Raw genomic sequence first — 26,002 nt, 5'->3', positions numbered from 1 at the left:
ATGGTGCATCTCAATCAATCAATCAATCAATCAATCAATAAATAAATAAATGAGATCTAAAATGCTAGAAATTATCAGCAGATCAGCCAGCATTAACAGAGAGAGAGAGACACTTAACATTTCAGGTCACTGAACTACCATCAGAATTAAGCAACATGGGTTAATTTTCAGAGATAGGTGCAGAAGAACAAAGTGAGTGTGTATGTCAGATAGAGACGGAAAGAAACCGAGCAACAGAAACGTCGGTGTGCGGGCCAAGAAGAAATGTTGAAAGTCTGTTAATCACACACGATTTGCCTGGAGATGAAAATAGGGAGAAAAGGGGGAAATAAAAAAAAAGGTTTTGGAATTGTGAGGTGCAAACTGCAGATATCAGAAATCTGAAATAAAACTGAGAACGCTGGAGAAAGTGGGAGGGCAGTCTGGATAAATTATGTAAGCCTCTATTCTTTCTGTAGCCTTGCACATAGCCAGCCTGAACACAATATGCTCACATCCTGCTGGTCTCACTAGGTCCTGGTATCATTTATCACGTGTATCCAATAACAAGTAGGCTTTCGTTCATTTTAAACACTAATCTCATTTGAAAGTCAAGATAACAAACACACACTGTCAAAGCATCATTTTATTAGGTTACTAAGGGTGACTCATTATCCTCAATATAGTCTATCAGAGCAAATTTATGGCATATTATTGAATAGAAATATCTAAATTAAATTCTTGAGTCATTTTTGATGAATTATTTCATAGTTTGGTATCAAAAACAATTACTGAAGGTAAGCATGAGAGCACAAGATCAAACAATAAAGTTCAAAAGTAAAATTAATCTTCCAGTTATGACTACAGAGCTTGTGCACAACTGTGAAAACTTTAGTGGCAATGGATTCTCATCAAGTGATTGGTTATTTTACAAGGTGTACAATCTTACAGACTTGGGAAAATGACCAAGTTATCCATCATGCCTGACACAGTTACAGTAATAAACATACTCTATGTATTAATATTAGTCTTAGCTAATACTATTCTCTAACTAATTTTGAAGAGAAAGTCAGATGTTAAGACGATCAGGACCAGGAAAAAAATCAGGCTCTTAAGGTCATTGAGGAAACAAATGAGACTTTGACAAAATTCAGAACTATTGTATGTGGGTTTAGTTCAGATGGTCCAGCTTTTAGAAACCAAATTGGAAGAAAATACTTTAACATAATAAGTTTGTTATATACACAATGCTATTCCTTTTTTTAACACAGTATTAGGTACCAGTGAGTTGGACAGTGATTGCTTTAGCTTTTCTTAACTGTTAAGCAACTGCATGTTGTCTCCATGGAAATAAATCCAAGCTCAAGCTTTTTTATTAATGTGCATACATCATTTGTAACTAGAACAACAGATTCTGGCTATTTAACAGCATGCCAGAAATTCGAGTGTCATGGGACAAAAGTGAGTGTAGCTGCTGTCACTAAGGGGAAAGGTCTGAAAGTAGACAAGTCACCTGGACCAGATGGACTACAATGCAGGGTTATGAAAGAGGTAGCTGGTGGGAATGTAGAGATTTTTGCAGTGATCTTTCAAGAATCACTACTTTCTGGAATGGTTCTGGAGGACTGGAACTTTGCAAATGTCACTCCACTCTTTGAGAAGAGAGGGAGGCAGAAAAAAGAAAATTATAGGTTAATTAGCCTGTCTTCAGTGGTTGGGAAGCAGTTGGTATCCATTATTAAGGATGTGATTTTGGGGTACCTGGAGGCACATGATAAAATAGGCTGAAGTCAGTATGATTTCCTTAAGGGCTAGTCTTGCCTGACTAATCTGTTTGAATTCTGGAGAGTCAGTGGATGTTGTTTACTCAGATTTTCAGAAGGCACTGGACAAGGTGCCACACATGAGGCTACAAAACAAGATAGTGTAAGAGCCCAGGGTATTACAGGAAACGTAATAACTTCAATAGAAGATTGTCTGACTAGCAGAAAGCAAAGAGCGAGAATAAAAGTGACCTATTCTGGTTGGCTGCCAGTAATGGGTCTGCTACGTTTCATGTTATACGTTAATGGTGATGAAACTGATGGCATTGTGGTCAAGTTTGCAGGTGATACTAAGATAGGTGGAGAAGCAAGTCGGGCTGAGGAAGCAGGGAGTCTGCAGAGGAACTTGGGCAGATTAGGAGAATGGATAAAGGGTTCCTCCCACAGTACAAAGACATACTGGGTAGGTGAATTCTTTATTATAAATGGTCATGTGATTAGGTTAGGGTTTATTGGGTAAGTGAGGTTGCTGGGGTGGTGTGACTCAAAGGGCGGGAAGGGCTTATTCCCTGCTGTTTCACAAAATAAATAAATAAATAGATAGATAAATAAAAGCAAGATTTAATGCTGAGGTTTTATAAGGCATCGATCAGACCACATTTGGAGTATTGTGAGCAGCTTTGAGCCCAATATCTAAGCAATGATGTGCAGGCATTGGAGAGGGTCCCAAGGAGAATAACGAGAATGATCTTGGGAATGAAAAGGTTAATGTTTGAGGAGCATTTGATGACTCTGAGCCTGTACTCGCTGGAATTTAGGAGAATGAGGTGGGATTTCATTGAAACCTACCAAATATCAAAAGGCCTGTGTGGAATGGACATGGAAAAGATGCTTCCAATAATGGGAGAATCTATGACCAGAGGGCACTGTCTCAGAATACAAGAATGTCCCTTTAGAACAGATATGAGGAAAAATTTCTTTTAGGTAGACGGTGGTGAATCTGTGGAATTCATTGCCACAAATGGCAGAGGATGATGGGTTCTTGATTAGTTGCAGGAAGAAGGCAAGAGAATGGGTCTGATCAGAAAAACTGAATCAGCCAGGATGGAATGGCAGACTGGATGGGCTGAATGGCCTAAATCTGCTACTATGTCTTATGGTCTAATGAAGGAGGTGAAAAGGAAGGCTTGTGTCTAATAGTCATTGGGGACAGAGAGGCCAATGGCCAATGGCCTACAATGCAACAGCAACATGTATCCATTTGATCCCTGCAGTACAGAATACATTTCAGTCCTGACATTCCAGTGAAAGCTACCACCTCACAATTGAATGTTGTTTTAATATTCTTTATGGATTTTTTTCTACAATAGATCAAGTCTCCATTTTCCTCATGTATCTGTTATTCTGAAATCATCTTAAACACTTGCACCTGTGTCTTAAGGCCCTTCCATTCTTCACAAAACAGAATGATTTTGGAAATACTCAGGCTGTTAGGCACCATCCGTGAAGCTAGAGATAACTAATATTTTGATCAATGAGCATTAAAGGTCATCGAGCCAAAACACAAACTTAGACATATTTCTTTGAGATGGCATTTGATCTGCTCTGCTTTTGCCTGTGTTTTCTGTTTTATTGCAGATCTCCAGCTAGCACTTAGTTATATGTTCATTATTAATCTGTGCTGACAGAGCTGCACATCTTGATTTTAAAAATTCTTTTCCTTATTTGCAAATCTCTATATAGTCCCTTTCTCCCTGCCTCAAGAATTTGCTCCTGCTCCATATCAGTTCAAGAAATCTGGGCTATTTTACTTTTGGTTCGAAATGCTATTGGTGCTTGCTTCTATTGTTTGCATGATTTGTATTTATTGTCTTTCTCTTTCTCTGCTGGCGCTGGGGGCTGGTCTTAGCTTTCTTTCAATAGGGTCCTTTTGGGTTCCTTGCTTTTCGACTGTCTGTAAGCAAACAAATCTCGAGTTGTATAATTTGTCCATTCTTTGATAATAAATGCACTTTGGAGGTTTCATTCATGTTACTAGTGTTAGCATTTGGAAGTAGAGTTTTGAACTTACTCTCCGCTTGGCGTGCAGGGAAGCAGTCTGACCTGTAAAACTGCTTCTTCTTTTCCATGATGATTATTGACATCCACTTGGTCGTCATGGGTTATGCAATATGCCAACGTCTCCAACCACACATGGGCTCTGCAAAATATTTACATTGGCTCATCTTGGTAAAACTGGCACAAGTAGCCATTTTACTGATGGCCTGCTTTTACCTTTTTTATACACAAACACCTGAAGATTAGATACATCATGTTTTTATGCATTTCTGGATCTAATCCCTATGCAACAATAAAAAGTACTTCAAACTCAAGGGTTTGCTATTTGCATGACAGTGTATGCAATTTTTCTTCTAGATCAGGAGTTGCCAACCCAGCATCCATGGATCTCTTGCTTAATGATATTAGTCTATTGCAAAAAAAAAAGATTGGGAACCCCTGTTCTAGATTATCCTCATGTTTGCCTGGCTAATACTGGAAGAAATACACATATGTGGTGTTCTGTGCTCCAGTGACTCATGGTAAAACAAGCCCTCACTGTGTTAGCGAAGGCCAGCTCATCTTAACTTAAAGTGTTCCTGCATGACCAGATAAAGATAAAATTACTGCAAATGCTGGGAACTGAAAACAAAAGAAGAAATCTCAGCAAACACCCAGCTGTGGAAAGAGAAGCAAACTTAACATTTGAGGTCTGAGACAAAGGATTCTGAAGAAGATTTTTCAATCTGAAAAATTAGTTTTCTTCTTTCCACAGATGCTGCTGGGTGTCATCAACACGTTCTGTTAGTGCTTCTGCCCTGCAGATCTCGGTGTGTTGTTGGGAACCCAAGGTGGACTCCTTTTGAGTGAATCACCTCTCTGTATCTTATCTCCCTTCACCACCTCAGTTCCCCAGCAGTAGTAACAATTACCAAACAATCTTCCATTTCTGCCCCCTGCCTGTTCCAACTATAAATCTGCCTCCCAATCAATCACAGGCACAATCCCACCAAACCTAAGAGGCCAAACTTGCACCAAGACTATACAGTTTGGGCTGAGACAGCCCTACTCACTTTGGCATGGTTACCAGCAATCCAAGCTGGCTGATCTGCTGCAGCAAAATCACTGCTGAAGGGCCATGGATCCTTCAGGACACGTGCAGCCGATTTGTGTTTCATGGAAACTACTGGTCAGAGGGAGGTGCTTCAGCAGTGTAGTGATATGTTTTGTAGCAGGCCAGTGCCACCTTGTAAATATCTTTAAAGACAGGAGGTATCTGTCGTTGTATCGGCAGATGTTTCACCTCTCACTCACATTTGCACGTTTCCACGCTGTATGACTCTAAATAAAGGCCACTTAGACAGTGAAGTTTCATATAACTCTGCAACACCGCCATTTATTATTAACAAGAGAAAATCTGCAGGTGCTTACCCGATGCACAAGGGAAACCACTTCCAAGATGATGCAATTACCCAATTTTAAGCTGCTTTATTACTGGCAGTAGTGCTATCAACTACCTAGTCTCTAAGCTTTGTCGACTCCTTTCTAATCTTCCGTGACCCTTTCCTTTTGGGGCAATCTACATTTGAGTTTGTACATGCAAGTTGGTATTGGCCTTCTTACAAACACGGCCTAAGAACAGCACAGATATCCTACATGTATCTTAGAGTTCAGCTTTTTATAAAAAGTCTAACATTATAGTAACATAATAATATAAACTAAAAACACTTCTGGACCAAAATAAAATTTACCTCAAGATGCTACATTGGCAATAATCAATCATAAGTTTAATAAGAACACTCTATTGTAAATACTCTTTGAAACTTACCTCCCAAGATGCAAGGTCTCAACAGGATCCCAAAATGGATCTTGTTCCATCTTGTTGTGTACTGTTCCATTCTCTAGAAAATTCTGGTAAATGTCTTCAATTAGAAGCTTTCGATCAGTGAATTTGTCCTGTGTCCATATGACCACCTTGAATAATAAACAACAGCCATTCCATTTTTCAGTTGCATTCTGTTTTATAGACCTCCCTACACAAAAAAAAATTCCTGGGAAAGTTGTTGGTTTGACCAAGTCTAGCACGTGAACGATGTACAGGTTTAGGAAACCAAGCACTAAACAAATAGGTTCAAATCCAAGCATCAGATCCCCTCCACTGAAGGATATTAATGAATCAGCAGCAATGATGAGATGTCATAGTTTCCAGTGTTAGCCACAAATGAGTGAAGTCATTGATTATATTACCGAAGAATGTGATATTACAATTTCTGGAGATTAAACCAGTATCTAAATCAGTATCTGAACTCACACATATGTAAGCACTACCCAGTAAGAGTGTGAGATCACGTGGCAAAACGCTGACCCAAGCCTCAGAGGAGCATTGTTGCAAGGAGTCACTAATACTTTTTAACCAGCATTTGGAAAAGATATATTGTCCAACATGAACTGGAAAGCAAATTTATGAAGTGGTTAGAAAGAAAGATGGGAAGACCTTTAGGTTAAGTTATTGAGTAGATAAACTATTGGCAGATGGCGTGCTATTCCAGGAATTATGAGTTAATTCATGTAAGTAGAAGCAACAAAAGCAAGACCAAGAATATCCATCAAAGAGGAAAGAATGCAGAATGCTGCATTACAGACAGTTCCCAGTGTCTTTGTACAGTATGCAAACATTTATAGCAGTCGTTAGACAAATTGAATGCTTGTTTCAAGGGCATGAATTACAGAAATATGGGAAATAAACAACACTACCGAAAATATTTAAAGCATAACAGAAAAATTTTAGAAATATTAAGGTTCTGAATATGATAAAATGGTTGTAGACCTGAAATGCTAAAATCTATTTCTCTTCCCACAGAAACTGCTGACCTACTTAAAAACACAAATCGTGGTTAAGAGCATACAGTTTCATGCTTTAGAAGGTGGCTTACTCTGTATATTTGTGTCTCCTTATTGAATGAGGGATACACTTGGACTGAACGCGTGAGGTAAAGGCACCAAGGAACAGTTGCACAATTAGACCCATATTGACTGAAGTTTGGAAAAATTTTAGAGATTTTATTGAAACTGGCAAGGCAATTGTCAAGGTAGACACTAAAAGCATGCTTGGTGAAATCCAATACCTTCAAAGCTGAGACTGATAAATTCTTGAGAACAGGCAGGGAGATTGTGGGACCAGATCAGATTAGCCACTGGATCAAGTCAAGTCAAGTCACTTTTATTGTCATTTCGACCATAACTGCTGGTACAGTGCATAGTAAAAATGAGACAACATTTTTTCAGGACCATGATGTTACATTACAAAAATTAGGCTGAACTACGTAAAAAAACAACACAGTGAAAAAAAACATGCACCAACTACACTAGATTACAGACCTACCCAGGACTGCATAAAGTGCACAAAACAGTACAGGCATTACAATAAATAATAAACAGGACAAAGGGGCAAGGTGACAGTCCAGGCGCTGGGTATTGAGGAGTCTGATAGCTTGGGGGAAGAAACTGTTACATTGTCTGGTCGTGAGAGCCTGAATGCTTTGGTGCCTTTTCCCAGACAGCAGGAGGGAGAAGAGATTGTATGAGGGGTGCATGGGGTCCTTTATAATGCTGTTTGCTTTGCGGATGCAGCGTGTAGTGTAAATGTCCGTGATGGCGGGAAGAGAGACCCCAATGATCTTCTCAGCTGACTTCACTATCTGCTGCAGGGTCTTGCGATCCGAGATGGTGCAATTTCTGAACTGGGCAGTGATGCAGCTGCTCAGGATGTTCTCAATCCAACCCCTATAAAACATGATGAGGATGGGGGGTGGGAGATGGACTTTCCTCGGCCTTCGCAGAAAGTAGAGACCCTGCTGGGCTTTCTTGCTATGGAGCTCATGTTGAGGGACCAGGTGAGATTCTCCGTCAGGTGAACACAAAGAAATTTGGTGCTCTTAACGATCTCTACCGAGGAGCTGTTGATGTTCAGCTGGGAGAGGTTGCTCCATGCCCTCCTAAAGTCAACAACCATCTCTTTTGTTTTGCTCACATTCAGAGACAGGTTGTTGGCTCTGCACCAGCCCATTAGCCGCTGCACCTCCTCTCTGTAAGCTGTCTCATCGTTCTTGCTGATGAGACCCGCCACGGTCATGTCATCAACGAACTTGATGATGTGGTTCGAGCTGTGTGTTGCAGCACAGTTGTGGGTCAGCAGAGTGAACAGCAGTGGGCTGAGCACACAGCCCTGGGGGGCCCCCGTGCTCAGTGTGATGGTGTTGGAGAAGCTGCCTCCGATCCAGACTGACTGAGGTCTCCCAGTCAGGAAGTCTAGGATCCAGTTGCAGAGGGAGGTGTTCAGGCCCAGTAGGCTCAGCTTTCCAATCAGTTTCTGAGGGATGATTGTGTTGAATGCTGAACTGAAGTCTATAAACAGCATCCAAACACATACGAACATATGGCAGAATACGTCCAAGGGGCCGTGTGATTCTTCAGTTACTATATCTTACATCATTATCTACTTCTAGATGGAATAGACAGAATTCTCACTGACCAGATAATGAATTTAATTCACACCAGGAGGACTTCCATAGAGAAGAAACGGCAACATATTGTCTTTGGATGGAATCTCTGCCCATCTTTCCAATCCAAAGTAGTTAATTACTCAACAGCATGTTTAATGTAGGAGCAAGGAGGTGTTAAATAGGCACAATATGGATGATGTTGGCAAAATCACTTCCCTCATTTTTCAGGGCTGCCACTCCTGAGCAGTGCAGCAGCTTGTACCATGTTGCCACGTCCCTCACATCCTGTCATAATATGGATATTTCCCACGTGTCTCCTGTTAAAATTAGGAGAAGACTCGGGTTCTATGATTCGTGACTTTGAGGTCATGTTTTAAATTTAAATTATTTAAGTTTGCATTAATTCGATGGTTTATTTTTAATTCATGTCCTTTCAAACATCTGTTTTTTAAAAATTTACATAATCATTGCACTATTCATAGCTTAGGAAAGACTGCAAATGGTGCCCATCTTTAATTTATCTGAAAATTAGTTGTTAGTCATTCACACTGCTGCCTGCTTGGGGGTGCATTGTATGAGGCTAGAAGCTTGTGAAACACAGACCAAATCTTCTACCAGCAGATCTAAGTATGTTAGATAACCTATTGCACAATACTTCATGAGGGATATAATTTTAGAAAGTAAGTACCTTTGTTTGATAGTACTGAGTTCATTCGTCTGGAAAATATATTAACAGATTAGAAATTAAATTTGTATTAGCATAAGGGTTGCATGAGATGGAAGTGAATTGATTTTATTTTTTACATCCTTCACATACATGATGAGTAAAAATTTTTACATTATGTCTCTGTCTAAATGTGCAATGTGCAATTTATAGCAATTTATAATAAATAGTATGTATAGCAGGACAGCCAGTATAACATAGAAATACAATTGCATCAGCATGAATTAATCATTCTGATGGTCTGGTGGAAGAAGCTGTCCCGGAGCCTGTTGGTCCTGGCTTTTATGTTGTAGTAGTGTCCCAGATGGTAGCAGCTGGAACAGTTTGTGATTGGGATAACTTGGGTCTCCAGTGATCTTTCTGGCCCTTTTTACGCACCTGTCTCTGTAAATGTCCTGAATAGTGGGAAGTTCACACCTACAGATGCACTGGGTTGTCCACACCACTCTCTGCAGAGCCCTGTGATTGAGGGAAGTACAGTTCCCACACCAGGCAGTGATGCAGCCAGTCAGGATGTTCTCAATTGTGCCCCTGTAGAAAGTCCTTAGGATTTGGGGACTCATGTCAAAGTTCTTCAGCCGTCTGAGGTGAAAGAAGAATTGTGCTTTTTTTCACCAGACAGCTGGTATGTACAGACCACATGAGATCCTTGATGATGAAAATAAATAGAGGGTTACCTCAAGCAGAGCGGCCTGTGGAAAGTGGCCAGTGAGTGAGTGGGCCAGTGAAGGAGTGGAGATTTGAGGCTTTGACTCGAGAGGCTTTGGCGAGCAGAGGCTGAGGACGAGCTTCACTCCAAGTGAGGTAAGGCCGGGTAAGTTCCTTTCAAAGGAGAAAGTTTCAAAAGTTGAGTCAAGTATTAGGTAGGTTATGGTAGCTGAGATCGGCCCCGTGGTTTGTTCATCCTGCAGCACGTGGGAAATCAGGGATACTTCCAGTGTCCCTGACGACTATGTGTGCAGGAAGTGTGTCCAACTGCAGCTTCTGGCAGACCGCATTGAGCGTCTGGAACTGTGATTGGATTCATACTGGAGCATCCACGATGCTGAGAAAGTCGTGAATAGCACGTTCAGTGAGTTGGCCAGACCGCAGGTAAAGGCTACACAGGCAGAAAGGGAAGGGGTGGCCATAGACAGCGTAGCAGTAGGCAGGTAGTGCAGGGATCCCCTGAGGTCATCTCCCTCCTAAACAGATGTACTGTTTTGGAGACAGTTGGGGAAGATGTCTCATCAGGGGAAGGCAGCAGCAGCTGAGTTCATTGCACCATGGGTGGCTCTGCGGCACAAGAGGGAAGGAAAAGGAGTGGGAGAGCTATAGTGATAGGGGATTAGATTGTAAGGGGAATAGATAGGCATTTCTGCAGCCACAAACGAGACCCCAGGATGGTATGTTGCCTCCCTGGTGCAAGGGTCAAGGATGTCTCTGAGCGGCTGTAGGACATTCTGGAATGGGAGGGTGAACAGCCAGTGGTCGTGGTGCACATAGGTATCAACGATATAGGTAAAAAACGGGATGAGGTCCTACAAGGGGAATTTAGGGAGTTAGGAGATAAACTAAAAAGTAGGACCACAAAGATAATAATCTCTGGATTACTACCAGTGCCATGTGCTAGGCAGAGTAGAAATAGGAGGATATTTCAAATGAATATGTGGCTTGAAAAATGGTGCAAGAGGGAGGGATTCAAATTTTTGGGGCATTGGAACCAGTTCTGGGGTGAGGTGGGACCGGTATAAACAGGTCGGTCTGCACCTGGGCTGGACTGGAACCAATGTCCTAGGGGGAGCATTTGCTACTGTTGTTCAGGAGACTTTAAACTAATGTGGCAGGGAGATGGGAACAAGTGCAGAGAGACAGAGGGGTGTAAAATGAGGGTAGAAGCAAAAAGTAGTAAGGTGAAAAGTAAAAGTGGCAGGCAGGCAAATCCAGGGCAAAAAGCAAAAAGAGCCACTTTTCAACATAATTGTATAAGAGCTAAGAGTGTTGTAAAAACAAGCCTGAAGGCTTTGTGTGTCAATGCGAGGAGCATTCGTAACAAGGTGGATGAATTGAATGTGCAGATAGTTATAATGAACATGATATAGTTGGGATCACAAAGACATGGCTCCAGGGTGACCAAGGATGGGAGCTCAATATCCAGGGATATTCAATATTCAGGAGGGATAGACAGGAAAGAAAAGGAGGTGGGGTAGCATTGCTGGTTAGAGAGGAGATTAACGCAATAGAAAGGAAGGACATTAGCCTGGAGGATGTGGAATTGATATGGGTAGAGCTGCATAACTAAGGGGCAGAAAACCCTGGTGGGAGTTGTGTACAGGCCACCTAACAGTAGTAGTGAGGTTGGGGATGGAGTTAAACAAGGAATTAGAAATGCGTGCAATAAAGGAACAGTAGTTATAATGGGTGAATTCAATCTACATATAGATTGGGTGAACCAAATTGGTAAGGTTGGTAAGGGTGCTGAGGAAGAGGATTTCTTGGAATGTATGCGGGATGGTTTTCTGAACCAGCATGTCAAAGAACCAACTAGAGAGCAGGCCATTCTAGATTGGGTATTGAGCAATGAGGAAGGGTTAGTTAGCAATCTTGTCGTGTGAAGCCCCTTGGGTAAGAGTGACCAAAATATGGTGGAATTCTTCATTAAGATGGAGAGTGACATAGTTAATTCAGAAACAAAGGTTCTGAACTTAAAGAAGGGTAACTTTGAAGGTATGAGATGTGAGTTAGCTAAGATAGACTGGCAAATGATACTTAAAGGGTTGACGGTGGATATGTAATGGCAAGCATTTAAAGATTGCATGGATGAACTACAACAATTGTTCATCCCAGTTTGGCAAAAGAATAAACCAGGGAAGGTAGTGCACCCATGGCTGACAAGGGAAATTAGGGATAGTATCAAGTCCAAAGAAGAAACATATAAATTAGCAAAAAAAAGTGGCACACCTGAGGACTGGGAGAAATTCAGAGACCAGCAGAGGAGGACAAAGGGCTTAATTAGGAAAGGGAAAAAAGATTATGAGAGAAAGCTGGCAGGGAACATAAAAACTGACTGTAAAAGCTTTTATAGATACGTGAAAAATAAAAGATTGGGCAAGACAAATGTAGGTCCTTTACGGTCAGAAACAGGTGAATTGATCATAGGGAACAAAGACATGGCAGACCAATTGAATAACTACTTTGGTTCTGTCTTCACTAAGGAGGACATAAATAATCTTCCAGAAATAGTAAGGGACCGAGGGTCTAGTAAGATGGAGGAACTGAGGGAAATACATGTTAGTAGGGAAGTGGTGTAAGGTCAATTGAAGGGATTAAAGGCAGATAAATCCCCAGGGCCAGATGGTCTGCATCCCAGAGTGCTTAAGGAAGTAGCCCAAGAAATAGAGGATGCATTAGTGATAATTTTTCAAAACTCCTTAGAGTCTGGATTAGTTCCTGAGGATTGGAGGGAGGCTAATGTAACCCCACTTTTTAAAAAACGGAGGGAGAGAGAAACCGGGGAACTATAGACTGGTTAGTCTGACATCGGTGGTGGGGAAAATGCTAGAGTCGGTTATCAAAGATGTGATAACAGCACATTTGGAAAGAGGTGAAATCATCAGACAAAGTCAGCATGGATTTGTGAAAGGAAAATCATGTCTGACGAATCTTATAGAATTTTTTGAAGATGTAACTAGTAGAGTGGATAAGGGACAGCCAGTGGATGTGGTATATTTAGATTTTCAAAAGGCTTTTGACAAGGTCCCACACAGGAGATTAGTGTGCAAACTTAAAGCACACAGTATTGGGGGTATGGTATTGATGTGGATAGAGAATTGGTTGGCAGACAGGAAGCAAAGAGTGGGAGTAAACGGGACCTTTTCAGAATGGCAGGCAGTGACTAGTGGGGTACCACAAGGCTCAGTGCTGGGACCCCAGTTATTTACAATATATATTAATGATTTAGATGAGGGAATTAAATGCTGCATCTCCAAGTTTGCGGATGACACAAAGCTGGGCGGCAGTGTTAGCTGTGAGGAGGATGCTAAGAGGATGCAGGGTGACTTGGATAGGTTAGGTGAGTGGGCAAATTCATGGCAGATGCAATTTAATGTGGATAAATGTGAGGTTATCCACTTTGTTTGCAAGAACAGGAAACAGATTATTATCCGAATGGTGGCCAATTAGGAAAAGGGGAGATGCAACGAGACCTGGGGGTCATTGTACACCAGTTATTGAAGGTGGGCATGCAGGTACAGCAGGCGGTGAAAAAGGCAAGTGGTATGTTGGCATTCATAGCAAAAGGATTTGAGTACAGGAGCAGGGAGGTTCTACTGCAGTTGTACAAGGCCTTGGTGAGACTGCACCTAGAATATTGTGTGCAGTTTTGGTGCCCTAATTTGAGGAAAGACATTCTTGCCATAGAGGGAGTACAGAGAAGGTTCACCAGATTGATTCCTGGGATAGTAGGACTTTCATATGAAGAAAGACTGGATCAACTAGGCCGGGGGTCGGCAACCCGCAGCCCTGGAGCCGCATGCGACTCCTTCATCTCTGTGCTGCAGCTCCCTGTGGCTTTGGAAAATCAATGGTCAGTATTTAATTAAAATGTATTTTATGTTAGTTTGTTAGTTTTTGAAATGTAATTCTAAATTTGAAGATTATGGTGATCTTGTACAATCTAAATAAAATGTTGTGGCGACCCATTTCCTGGCACATCCGAACCGGCTCACAATTAGCCAGCGATCAGGCTAAGGGAGATAGCCTACGGGGGTTTGTGAGTATGTGTCTTTTGGAGCATCCGCGCCCATGGGGGGTGGGTTGAGGGAGGCTTAAAAGCAAGGCTGTTTAGTTCGAATAAAGTTATCTTTGCAGTTTACTGACTGCGTGTAACACACCACTACAACGTGTTTTTATTGCTGGCTGTCCAGAGGCGAGGTGCTGAAACACTTTGTCGCATGTCTGGAAGAAGTGAAAACTTTCCTGGGCAGCAAAGGGCTCACCTTTCCTGAGCTGGAACAGCCAAAGTAGCTGGAAAAGCTACACTTCATGGTAGACATGACAGCGCACCTGAACACGCTGAACACAGCACTTCAGGGGTAAGGACGTACAGCCCTGCACATGTTGGAGGATGTTTTGGCATTCGAGCGCAAGTTGCCAGTGCTTGCCAGAGATTTACAGAAAGGCACATTGTCTCACTTCCCCAATTTGAGACAGTTCAAACAAGGCCACGATATGATAAATTCGGAGTATTTACATTCTGCAATCATCGCAATGCAAACATCATTTGGGAAATGCTTCTGTGAGTTCAGAGAGGAAAAAAACACATTATCCTTCCCAGTCACTCCCCTAAGCATCGATCCATCCCTACTGAATACGACTGCATTGGCAGGTATGAATCAACCTGATCTTGAGATGGAACTGGCCGACATAGCCGACAAAGACATATGGGTGTCCAAGTTTAGACGCTTGACAGCAGACCTTGAAGATGTTGCCCGACAGAAGGCCGTTCTTGCTCAGAATCACAAATGGAGTGATATAGAAAACCTCCCCAGACCGGACAAACTTGTATTCGAAACATGGAATGCTATCCCTGACATTTATGTAAACATTAAAAAGTATGCGCTTGGAGTCCTGTCGATCTTTGGATCCACATATGTATGTGAGCAGGTGTTCTCCAACATGAACTTTATTAAAAACAAACATCGCGCACGCCTCACAGATGACAGCTTGCGATCCTGTGTAAAGATGAAGGTGATGTCATACAGCCCTAATGTGCAGACACTGTGTGCTGAGGTCCAGGAGCAGAAATCCCATTAACCAAGTATGATAAATATTTTAATTGCCTACTATTTTACGTATATTCATATTTTTTCATTGTTCAGTGAAATAGTCCTTTTATTTTTCAGGTTGACAGCTGGCTGACGTTATTTTTGGTTTGCTGCTGGCGGAAAATTTAAGTTTGGCATTTTTCATAAATACAAGAAGGACTCAAATAGACATTGAGTATTTTACTTAAAAGTAACCTTCAACCCAATGTCTTTTTTTCGGAGTTCAAAATGTTTTTGTTGCATGCAGAAATGTAATTTCGTTTTCTCTGCAGGAGTTCATCGATTTCATAAATGCAACACATCATAGTTTGTTTATACATAGCATAAAGGCAAAAAAAAATGTTGTATGCAGTGTTATTTCATTTTAAATGTCAAACGGGTTTTGTGGCTCCCAGTGTTTTCTTTTCTGTGGGAAACGGGTCCAAATGGCTCTTTCAGTGGTAAAGGTTGCTGACCCCTGAACTAGGCTTATACTCACTGGAATTTAGAAGATTGAGGGGGGATCTTATTGAAACGTATAAAATTCTGAAGGGATTGGACAGGCTAGATGCAGGAAGATTGTTTCCGATGTTGGGGAAGTCCAGAACAAGGGGTCACAGTTTAAGGATAAAGGGGAAGCCTTTTAGGACTGAGATGAGGAAAAACTTCACACAGACAGTGGTGAATCTGTGGAATTCTCTGCCACAGGAAACAGTTGAGGCCGGTTCATTGGCTATATTTAAGAGGAAGTTAGATATGGCCCTTGTGGCTAAAGGGACCAGGGGGTAGGGAGAGAAAGCAGGTACAGGGTTTTGAGTTGGATGATCACCCATGATCATACTGAATGGCAGTACAGGCTCGAAGGGCTGAATGGCCTACTCCTGCACCTATTTTCTATGTTTTCTATGATGTGTATGCCAAGGAATTTAAAGTTGTTCACCCTCTCAACCCCAGATCCATTGGTGTCAATAGGGGTTAGCCTGGCTCCATTCCTCTTGTAGTCCACTGGCTCTTTTGTTTTTTTAGATATTGAGGGAGAGATTGTTTTCCTGACACAACTGTGTCAGGGTGATGACTTCTTCTCTGTAGGCTGCCTTGTTATATTTGAGATAAGGCCAATCAATGTAGTGGTGTCAGCAAATTCAATTAGCAGATTGGAGTTGTGGGTTGCAACACAGTCATGAGTATACAGAGAGTAAAGGAGGGGGGCTTAGGACACAGCCCTGAGGAGAACCTCTGTTGAGGGTCAGAGGAGCAGAGGTGAGGGAGCCCACTCTTATCACCAGCAGGCAATCTGACAGGAAGTCCAGGATCCAGCTACACAAGGCAGGGTGAAGGCCAAGGTCTCTGAGCTTCTTGTCAAGCCTGGAGGGAATTATGTGGTTGAATGCTGAACTGTAGTCCAAGAGCAGCGTTCTCACAAAGTATCCTTCTTCTCCAGATGTGTAAGGACAATTTGTAGAGCTGTGACTATTGCATCATCTGGTGATCGGTTGTGTCGGCATGCAAATTGTAAGGAGTCCAGTGTGGGTGGTAGCACGCTGCAGACATAGTTGTTGACCAGCCTCTTAAAGCATTTACTTATTATTGAGCTGAATGCAACAGGATGCCAGTCGTTCAGACATGTTACCTTGATCTTTCTAGGTACAGGAACAATGGTGGATGTTTTGAAGCGGGAGGGCACTCTACACTAGGAGAGGAAGAGATCAAAAATGTCAGTAAACACACCTGCCAGCTGTGCCATGTACATCCTGAATACCTGCTCTGGGATGCTGTCCAGTCCCACAGTTTTGCAACTGTCCTCCCTTTAGTGTAGAAATAGCAGGGGCTCTGACAGAAATATTTCAAATGTCATTAGAAACGGGGATGGTGCCGGAGGATTGATGTATTGCTCATGTGGTTCTATTGTTTAAAAAGGGTTCTAAGAGTAAACCTAGCAATTATAGGCCTGTCAGTTTGATGTCAGTGGTGGGTAAATTAATGGAAAGTATTCTTAGAGATGGTATATATAATTATCTGGATAGACAGGGTCTGATTAGGAACAGTCAGCATGGATTTATGCATGGAAGGTCATGTTTGACAAATCTTATTGAATTCTTTGAAGAGGTTACGAGGAAAGTTGATGAGGGTAAAGCAGTGGATGTTGTCTATATGGACTTCAGTAAGGCCTTTGACAAGGTTCTGCATGGAAGGTTAATTAGGAAGGTTCAATCATTAGGTATTAATATTGAAGTAGTAAAATGGATTCAACAGTGGCTGGATGGGAGATGCCAGAGAGTAGTGGTGGATAACTATTTGTCAGGTTGGAGGCGGGTGACTAGTGGTATGCCTCAGGGATCTGTACTGGGTCCAGTGTTGTTGGTCATTTATATTAATGATCTGGATGATGGGGTGGTAAATTGGATTAGTAAGTATGCAGATGATACTAAGATAGGTGGTGTTGTGGATAATGAAGTAGGTTTTCAAAGCTTGCAGAGAGATTTAGGCCAGTTAGAAGAGTGGGCTGAATGATGGCAGATGGAGTTTAGTGCTGATAAGTGTGAGGGGACTATATTTTAGTAGGAAAAATCCAAATAGGACATACATGGTAAATAGTAGGGCATTGAAGAATGCAGTAGAACAGAGTGATCTAGGAATAATGGTGCAGAGTTCCCTGAAGGTGGAATCTCATGTGGATAGGGTGGTGAAGAAAGCTTTTGGTATACTGGCCTTTATAAGTCAGAGCATTGAGTATAGGAGTTGGAATGTAATGTTGAAATTGTACAAGGCATTGGTAAGGCCAAATTTGGAGTATTGTGTACAGTTCTGGTCACCGAATTATAGGAAAGATGTCAACAAAATAGAGAGAGTACAAAGAAGATTTACTAGAGTGTTACCTGGGTTTCAGCACCTAAGTTACAGGGAAAGGTTGAACAAGTTAGGTTTTTATTCTTTGGAGCATAGAAGGTTGAGGGGGGACTTGATAAGGGTATTTAAAATTATAAGTGGGATAGATAGAGTTGACGTGAATAGGCTTTTTCCATTGAGAATAGGGGAGATTCAAACAAGAGGACATGAGTTGAGAGTTAGGGGGCAAAAGTTTGAGGGCAACACAAGAGAGAATTTCTTTACCCAGAGGATGGTAGCTGTGTGGAACAAGCTTCCAGTAGAAGTGGTACAGGCAGGTTTGGTATTGTCATTTAAAGTAAAATTGGATAGGCATATGGACAGGAAAGGAATGGAAGGTTATGGGCTGAGTGCAGGTCGGTGGGACTAGGTGAGAGTAAGTGTTCGGCACGGACTAGAAGGGCCGAGATGGCCTGTTTCCGTGCTGTAATTGTTATATGGAAACACCTGTGTACTTCAGGCTCAGAGATGACCAAGGCACTGGTTGCTTCAGCAGCTCTCCTCGGCGGTTCAGCGTTGGCGACATTGAACCGATCATAAAGAAGATTTAGCTCATCTGGGAGAGAGGCAGTGATGTTGGCAGCGCCGTTGTGCTTAGCTTTGATGTCTGCCTTGCTGTGCAGATCTTGCCATAAGCTGCAAATTTTGTTGGTGGAGAGTTGTGTCTGGATCTTGTGCCTGTATTGTCGTTTCACTTCCTTGATGACTTTGCGTAGATCATAGCCGCCTTTCTTAAGTTCCTGTTGGTTACCAGCTACATAAGCTCTGTCTCATGTGATAAGTGCCACTTCCATGGAACTGGATGGTCCAGGGTTTCTGGTTTGGATGGACCCTGACTAATTTTTGGGGGACAACATCCTCGAAGCACTTCCAGATGAAGCTCGTGACCTCATCCGTGAACTGTATGCACAGTAGTTAGCACAATCCTCAACTCAGGTGCTGTCTCTGTGAATTTTGCACACTCCTTACTGGCTGCTCCAATTTTCTCCCGCATTCCAAAGGCATGCTGCCAGGTTAGCTGGCTGCTATAAAATATATCTTGGTGGAGGTAGTGGAAAAAAGAATCAAATTGGAGTAGAAGGCCATGTAAGAAAGAATAAGCTGCAGAGAAACATACAGAAGTTGGCACAGTCCTGGCGGGTTTGTTCTTCTGGGACGTGCTACGACTTAATAAGTCAAACTTCTTTGGAGTTGCAATAAATAAATAAGTGGAAATGAAATCCTGTGTGAACGGCAATAAACTATATTGGCACCAATGTGACTCACCTGCTTGTTTAGTTTGTTTGTCACCTTTATTGTAATTTCTTTTTCTAACTCTTCGCCCTTTGCATCTGTTGATGTCAAATTCTTCACCTGAAGTTCAAAGGTAACAGGCTATGGAAAAACAAATATATGCTATTAATTTATTATTAAAAGCAAACATTTCACGTTTCATGTACAAGATGTCACCCAGCGACCTAAGGATTGTTTGTTGTCTCAAGGATGCAAGCTAAGAAAATCCAGTGTTTCTACGAAAATGTCGCTATAATTAACTGAGATGGCATTGACTAGCTTTCACTCTTCTGGGATTTCCCCTGATGGGAAATAATAGAGTTAGGTTTTGTTTAATTTTTATTTTATTTAAGAATACTAGCAGAGATGTCACCAGGAGATCTCCCCTGCTTTTCTTTGAGTGGTAATATAAGGTAGGTTAAACTAATTTTGCTTCATGAAGTGCAAAATATTTGTCTGGAGATTCATGCCCAGTCAGAATTGCTTAAACTATTATGTACTAGTATTGTAGGAAAATAAAATAAAACCGCAATGTTGGAAGTATTGAATAAAAGCAGAAAAGACTGTACATACTCATCAGACCAGAAAGAATTTGTGTGAAAGCATTTGAGTTCAAAGATCCCTCATTGGAATTGGGAAGGAGAGGTTTTACTTTTCTTTGAAGTTCTGATGAAGGTCTTCGGTCTGATACAATAATTCTGTTTCTCTTTTCACCAATGCTGCCAGAGCTGCTAGAGTTACAGCATTTTCTTCCACATATTACTGTTATATTCTGCCTCCAAGGTCCATTTCATCAAAGCCAGTAGAAACATATAACATGCTGATGGGCCTAAATGCCACATGCAGTGCCAATGATCAGGGATTCATTTCCAGGTACTGATCTGAAAGATGGGCTAGTGGCCATACAATTTTTGCTTGTTTTCTGTTGGAAATGCATCTTAAATTTTCAAGTTTCTGACTCAATAGGTATGGATATTAATACTGAACCAAGTTGATCACCTAAATTGCACAGAATGACAATCACTTGTAGGGGAACAAACATCCCTGTGTCCATTTCATAGTGCAGGTCACATAAGCTATGACAGTAATTTTGTATCTTTACGTTAGGAATCTCTGTTTTGAGGCAGGATTAAAAAGAGAAAGTCAGAACGATGAAGACAGGATGTTTTTATTTGACTTCTTAAAGAAAAAGGGCAAATGTACCTTGTTAAGTTCTTCACTTATTTGGTTCACTTGGGCTACCACAGGCATGATAGCAATGAAATCATGAAAGATATGAGTCAAGTTAGGATTCATAATTTCTTCTTGTTTCCCATCTGCAATTAAAACAAGCATAAGATACAAATTAAATGTCGATGGTAAAAACAATTGTTCAATATCTAGTGAAATATAAAAGGGCAGACACAGGCTCCTTGTGAGATTATACAGAGAGGAACACAGGGGAAAAGAGCAAGGATAAATTTAATTGAATTATTTTTAATTAAATGAATGCATTCATTTAAAAAAAGAATTTTAGTGTTTTACTTTGTTTTTTTCACAGAAGTTAATAATTTTAAAATTTGTTTTAATGATTTTAATAGACAATTTTAAATTGTGTGTTTAAGCTTCTGAATCTCTGGAACATTCACCAGTGCTCAAGGCTCCTGAGTGCTGACAAAAGCTTAAGCTTAGTTGTTCCAGCTGATTCATGGGGAGGGCTTTTTTTGTGCACAAGGGTCTCAATATTCCTCGTATTTGCAGCAAGCTGCTGAAAGTTGAATTGAAAACAGTGATATCCTCTTTATAATTGTTAATGGCAGACTCCAAGGAAAAGGAGAGATCTTTGAGAAGTTGTGGACTGTACCCACTCATAGCTCTCCCCCCCGCCCCCACCTTTTCTTCATCTAGCTCTGACAAGCCTGCTCACCTCCGTGAATATATGTTACAGATGAGAAGTCAAGTGCATGTGCCACGGAGTTTTCCAGACAGCTGATATTAGTCTGCTCCATGATTCATCTGACAAAAGTGAGATGCTGATAGAAAGGGCTGATCAGTAGTGTGAGGGCAATTTTCCCTGGTCGGCAGATTCATGTGTCAGCCATCACTAGTGTTGTCACCTGTGGCCACAGAGCTGTGACGTTGACACTTGTTCTCCTTCAACAATTCAGAGTGGCATCTGCACCAGCACCAGCTTTTTCTCAGAAACCGTAATTTCAGTCTCTTATCTGCAGCTGTCAGAGACTCAATCCATGGATAAGTGGATGCTAATTGATTTTGAGTGAATCTTAAGTCACAAGTAATGAAAACGAGAATGAACCAAGATTGTTGAAAGAAACATGTACAGGCAGATTGTAAATAACAAAATATTGTTTGTTTCTATTTTTCCCCAAAATGAATGAGAGATTTAATCACAAACTTAACTCTGACTCAAAGATTTGGTAAAACATTTCTACAGAAAGGGTGGATATTATATTCATATTCATTATACATATAATGGAACATACCCAATTTCACCTGGCTGAAGCCTTCAGTAGACACCAGTTCAGAAGTAAAAAATTCATAATTGTATTTATGTATTTTATCCCTATCACTTTGTTCATGTGGAAAGCCCACATATAGGAAGAAAGAACTGGATCCAATTATAATTCTGTCCTGCCAAAAGAGCAAAAAAAAATGTTAAGTGTGTGATACAAAAGAAAAAAACATCCAATTTATATGAGTTTAAGTGCAAAACATAATACATTTTTGAAAACTTAAATATCTGAAAACAACTGCATCTCCATCTTTGCTGGCTGTCAAGCACATTTAATCATTTCTTTTACAATACTGAGATCTGCACATGATCATGTAATGTCAATGAAGATTTAAACTATAACTATTAGTGACATTTCTTGATTTCTATTTATAACGATCTTGAGCTTTGAATGCACCAAGCTGCTAACATTTAGAATCCTTCCAGCCACAGTCATTAAAGAAGCTTTCTCGTGTGGTGTTGAAGCATCCAAGTTTATACACCCTATGTATCCAAGTCACCTGGTTAGCTTTTTTTCAAGTCAGAAGCTCGTGAGCTTGGATTCCATGACAGAAGCACTGTCTGAATTTGGTTCTATAGTGAAGTTGTTAAGGTGTCTTGATATTATAGATGTGGAAAAGATATCTCCTCTTGTGGGAGAATCTAGTATCACAGGGTCACTGATTTAAAGTAATGCCAAATTTGAAACACAGATGAGCCAAAAGATTTTCTTGCAGAGGACTGAAAGTCTTTGGAGCTTTCACCAAAACTGAGTCTTTGAATAATCTTAATTTAGATACATTTTTGATAAGAAAAAATGTGAAAGCCATGAAAGGAGAACAGGAATGCCGAGTTGAACTTACGGTCAAATCAACAATATTTTTTACTGAATAATGAAGCACCTCTTCCTGCTTTTAATTCACATGTTTGTGTGTGCAAACATATTACAAATGGGGAAATATATGATGTGCCCCAAAGAAACAGACATACTATATGTTTGAATGCCTACCAGATGTTTCAGCTGATGTTTATTGAAAAGGATTCCTCCATTGACTCTAACCCTAGCCTGGTTTATAGGCTCAATTATCACTTGGTGCTCACAAACTGTTATCACTGCATGCTTGTCCAGAATCCTGAGAAGACAAACACAGTCAATGTTCAGCACACTTTTTTAATAGCTATTTTCAATAACCTTTACCATTTGGTAGATCAGTTACCAGTTTTCCATCCAATTACTTGTCTGTTATCTTTCAAAGGCTTGCACTTTAGCCTTATCTTCAGATAATTCCCCCCTTTCTTCACGGTTAAGTCACCCTTTGCTGTACCTGCACACTCCCATGTATTTTGGTAAAGCAGATTAGCGATCTTGCTCCAAAGCAAGCTTGTGTGGTGAGGTCTCTTTCCAATGAAAATAGGCATAATTTTTTGCACTTTGTAATAATATTATACAGCAAATCTAATAATCAAATTATGAAGAAAAATTGCATTGTAATCTAGGCTTTCTTCTCATCTGCCTGTTTCTCTATCCATCTGTGATGATGATCAAGAGGACCTGCAAGAGCCAGGCAGATGACTCTTTATCCATACAAATGAAATATCCTATAATATCATTAGGATTCTGACTCCAGTCTTGTGTAATGTATATGTAGAAATGTGCTCTGCCCATGTGAACCCTAAAGGGCCTGTTGTTGGCCATGCAGAAATGGCCACATACACTATTTTATATTTCTGGCACTAAAAATGTTCTGCAGGATATGCCTGGCCCAAATTGCTTGACTTAACCTCCAATCACTCAGCTGGAGCTGTCGCTGTTAGCCCAGTTAGACAACATTACTGTATGATGGAATACATATTACACATTCATAAGCATGCAAGCTACCTTGGAGCTTTCATTTGGCATTTGCAACTCATCTGTCAAATGAGACCTACGTGAGAAACTAGTGGCCACCTCGTCACTGAACAGGCTGGCAGTCCATACACTCTGCAAGTAAAAAAATCTAACCATCTGAATCTTCCTATAAACTTCTAAACTGCTCTAAGCCTACCTGTTATAATGGCAATCAAACAGTGGAAGATAATTCAAAATATACTTTTTACTTACCCAGGTCCTCTCAAGACAATGTCATGCTCTGAATTAACAGTGCGTCCTATTGCAGATGTGCCTAAAACATTAAAAGAAATTTCTGGTTTCATCATTCTGTAGTTGTAATTATAGAGCACTTATTCATATTAGGCTCCTGCTCAGTATACAGAAAGAAATCAGCATATTCATTTGTAAAGAGGAGTTTGGTTTTCATCCAGTGACAGCAGAATTCCTTCTAAATACTAAGTACAGTGTCAGGTTAAAATGGATGCAGTTCTATTTTCTTTGCTTTAACTCTTTGAAGCCTGAACCATCACAAATGCTTGAGAATTGTTAAATATCTCAGCAGTCAAATGAAACAGATTTGATCCTTTCAAACCGTAACAAGCTTGTTTTACTGCCGCAGCCACAATATAAGTGCATAAGATTAAAAGACTTGAAGACTGATTGGACCATTAGTTTTAGATAATGGAGTCTTTTTTAAAGCTTCACCTACCGTTATGAATAAAGTGTCGAATCACCCTGGACAATTGGGGATCTTCATTAATGTTCAACAAATATGGAAATGCTGCCATCATCATCTCCTCCTGAAAATAAAATTGGTCATTTACAGTTCTATACTCCAATTTTTGCTGTGTCAAAAAGCAAATTTAATTGCTGTTAAAACAGAGATCCATTTAAATGAGTATTCATTGATCCAAAACAGTTTTAGTTATAGCTTTATGGCCTTTCCACAAAAAGCACAACTCTTTTATCAGAATCAGGTTTAATATCACTGGCATATGTCGTGAAATTTGTTAACTTTACTTCAGCAGCACAATGAAATACTTCATAAATAAATATAGAGAAATAAACTGTCTTACAGCAAGTATATATATTCTACTAAATAATTAAGTTAAAGTAAGTTTTATAAAATAAAATTTATCTTGGTGTTCACTCTAGGAGAGAAGACTTGAAGTTGAAATTCATTTTGCTTTGAAGCTATAGTAAATCTATAGGACTTTTAAATAAGTCAATTCTATATCATTTTTCAGTTTAGAAATCCTTACGAGTGTGTTCTTATCTGTGTTACAAAAATGAAGTACAGTATTGGATGATAACATTGTGTTGGAGATGACAGACCATCACGAGTTTGGAATCCCAGTTGCAACAACGCTATAGAAAACTGACCATGATATTTGATTGTTTTTGTAAAATAGATAGGTTATTAAATATTTGAATTATTACCTTTGTAATAATGCTATATTGCTGTTCCCATTCCTTCCTTGCCTCTTCTAGCTTCTGTTGCCATGATTTCTGTATTCCTTTCACTTGTTGCTCATTTTCTAAAATTCGTTGTTTAAGCATTTCTGGATTGTTGGTAAAGTAACATATATTCTCAATCAATGGGCCAAAACACAAATGCAACTTATGTCAAGTGTTAAAATTAATAAACAATAAGTCATAGTAAGGAACTTGGCCCTTCATGCACTGAGTGCACGCTGACCATAAAGACCACTAGGCCTATTCTAATCTCATCTTTGTTCTCCCCAAATTGCCATCAACTCTCTTTCAGATTCTATCACACTGACCCACTTTCATGCCTTAGGGATGTGAGAAAAAAACGTGAAGAACAAGCAATCTCTGTGCAAATAACACTGGAGAACATAGTTGGAGCCAGAATCAGAATCGGAGTCAAAATCAGATATAATATCACTGACAAATGTTGCTTTCTAGCAGCAGTACAATGCAAGATATAAACATTTCTGAAGTTGCAATAAAAAAAAGAATGTTGTGGAAAGAGGAATAGCAGGCTAACGTTCATGGGCTCATGGGGAAGAAGCTGTTCCTAAAACGAGCTGCGGTAACTGATCTTTTAGCTGTAGCACTGTAGTGTTCCATCCACACATATCTTACAATTTACAACAGATTATGGATCAGAACGCCAAAGGCAGAACCAAGCAATCTCAGAAAACAATCAATCAGGACAAAGCTCTGTATTCCAGTGCATTCTTACCCTTCTCTGTTTACCATTGCTGAGGGAGGGGGTGGCAATGCAAAGAAACTCCAAGACCATTCCCATTTTCAATGATGGCAAAATCAGCTCATGGGAGCTACATGCTAGACATTTGAAAGAATATTTCCATCTCAATCCCCATCATCATAAGGGCTAGAGTTTAGTTCACATCATATATATCAACAAGCACATAAGACCACGAGATATAGCAAAGGCTAAAGGACCAGACAAGATCCCAAATCTGAAGAACTGCATTCCAGAGCCAGCTACATCTCAAGCCTTGCTCTTCTAGTACATTTAAAATACTGTCAGGTACCTGACAATATAGAAAATTGTCCAAGTACATCCTGTTTACAAAGGACAAGATAAATTTAGTCTAGCCAATTATTTCTCTATCAGAAAGAAGGTGTTGGAAGGCATCATCAACAGCACTGTTATGCAACATTTCATTTCCAATACCTAGTTTTGGTTTTACACACACTAGGT

General features: G+C 40.5%; 1 protein-coding gene across 1 annotated transcript in view; it reads right to left on the bottom strand.

Annotated features, from left to right (window-relative positions):
* The window catches only part of LOC132404011 (kinesin-like protein KIF28), a 94,486-nt gene that overhangs the window by 28,040 nt on the left and 40,444 nt on the right, over nucleotides 1-26,002 (bottom strand). Inside the window, exons 10-18 of the mRNA XM_059987955.1 lie at nucleotides 24,748-24,869; nucleotides 24,017-24,107; nucleotides 23,539-23,599; nucleotides 22,447-22,570; nucleotides 21,430-21,577; nucleotides 20,150-20,262; nucleotides 18,941-19,048; nucleotides 5,608-5,753; nucleotides 3,814-3,942 (exon numbers count right to left, since the gene is read on the bottom strand). Coding sequence (XP_059843938.1) covers nucleotides 3,814-3,942; nucleotides 5,608-5,753; nucleotides 18,941-19,048; nucleotides 20,150-20,262; nucleotides 21,430-21,577; nucleotides 22,447-22,570; nucleotides 23,539-23,599; nucleotides 24,017-24,107; nucleotides 24,748-24,869 — 1,042 coding nt within the window. The remainder of the gene's footprint in view (nucleotides 1-3,813; nucleotides 3,943-5,607; nucleotides 5,754-18,940; nucleotides 19,049-20,149; nucleotides 20,263-21,429; nucleotides 21,578-22,446; nucleotides 22,571-23,538; nucleotides 23,600-24,016; nucleotides 24,108-24,747; nucleotides 24,870-26,002) is intronic.

The sequence above is a fragment of the Hypanus sabinus genome, chromosome 2, assembly GCF_030144855.1.
Source record: "Hypanus sabinus isolate sHypSab1 chromosome 2, sHypSab1.hap1, whole genome shotgun sequence".
Classification (NCBI taxonomy): domain Eukaryota; kingdom Metazoa; phylum Chordata; class Chondrichthyes; order Myliobatiformes; family Dasyatidae; genus Hypanus; species Hypanus sabinus.
The sequence above is the reverse complement of the archived record's forward strand: the minus strand, read 5'-3'. Positions and strand labels throughout refer to the sequence as shown.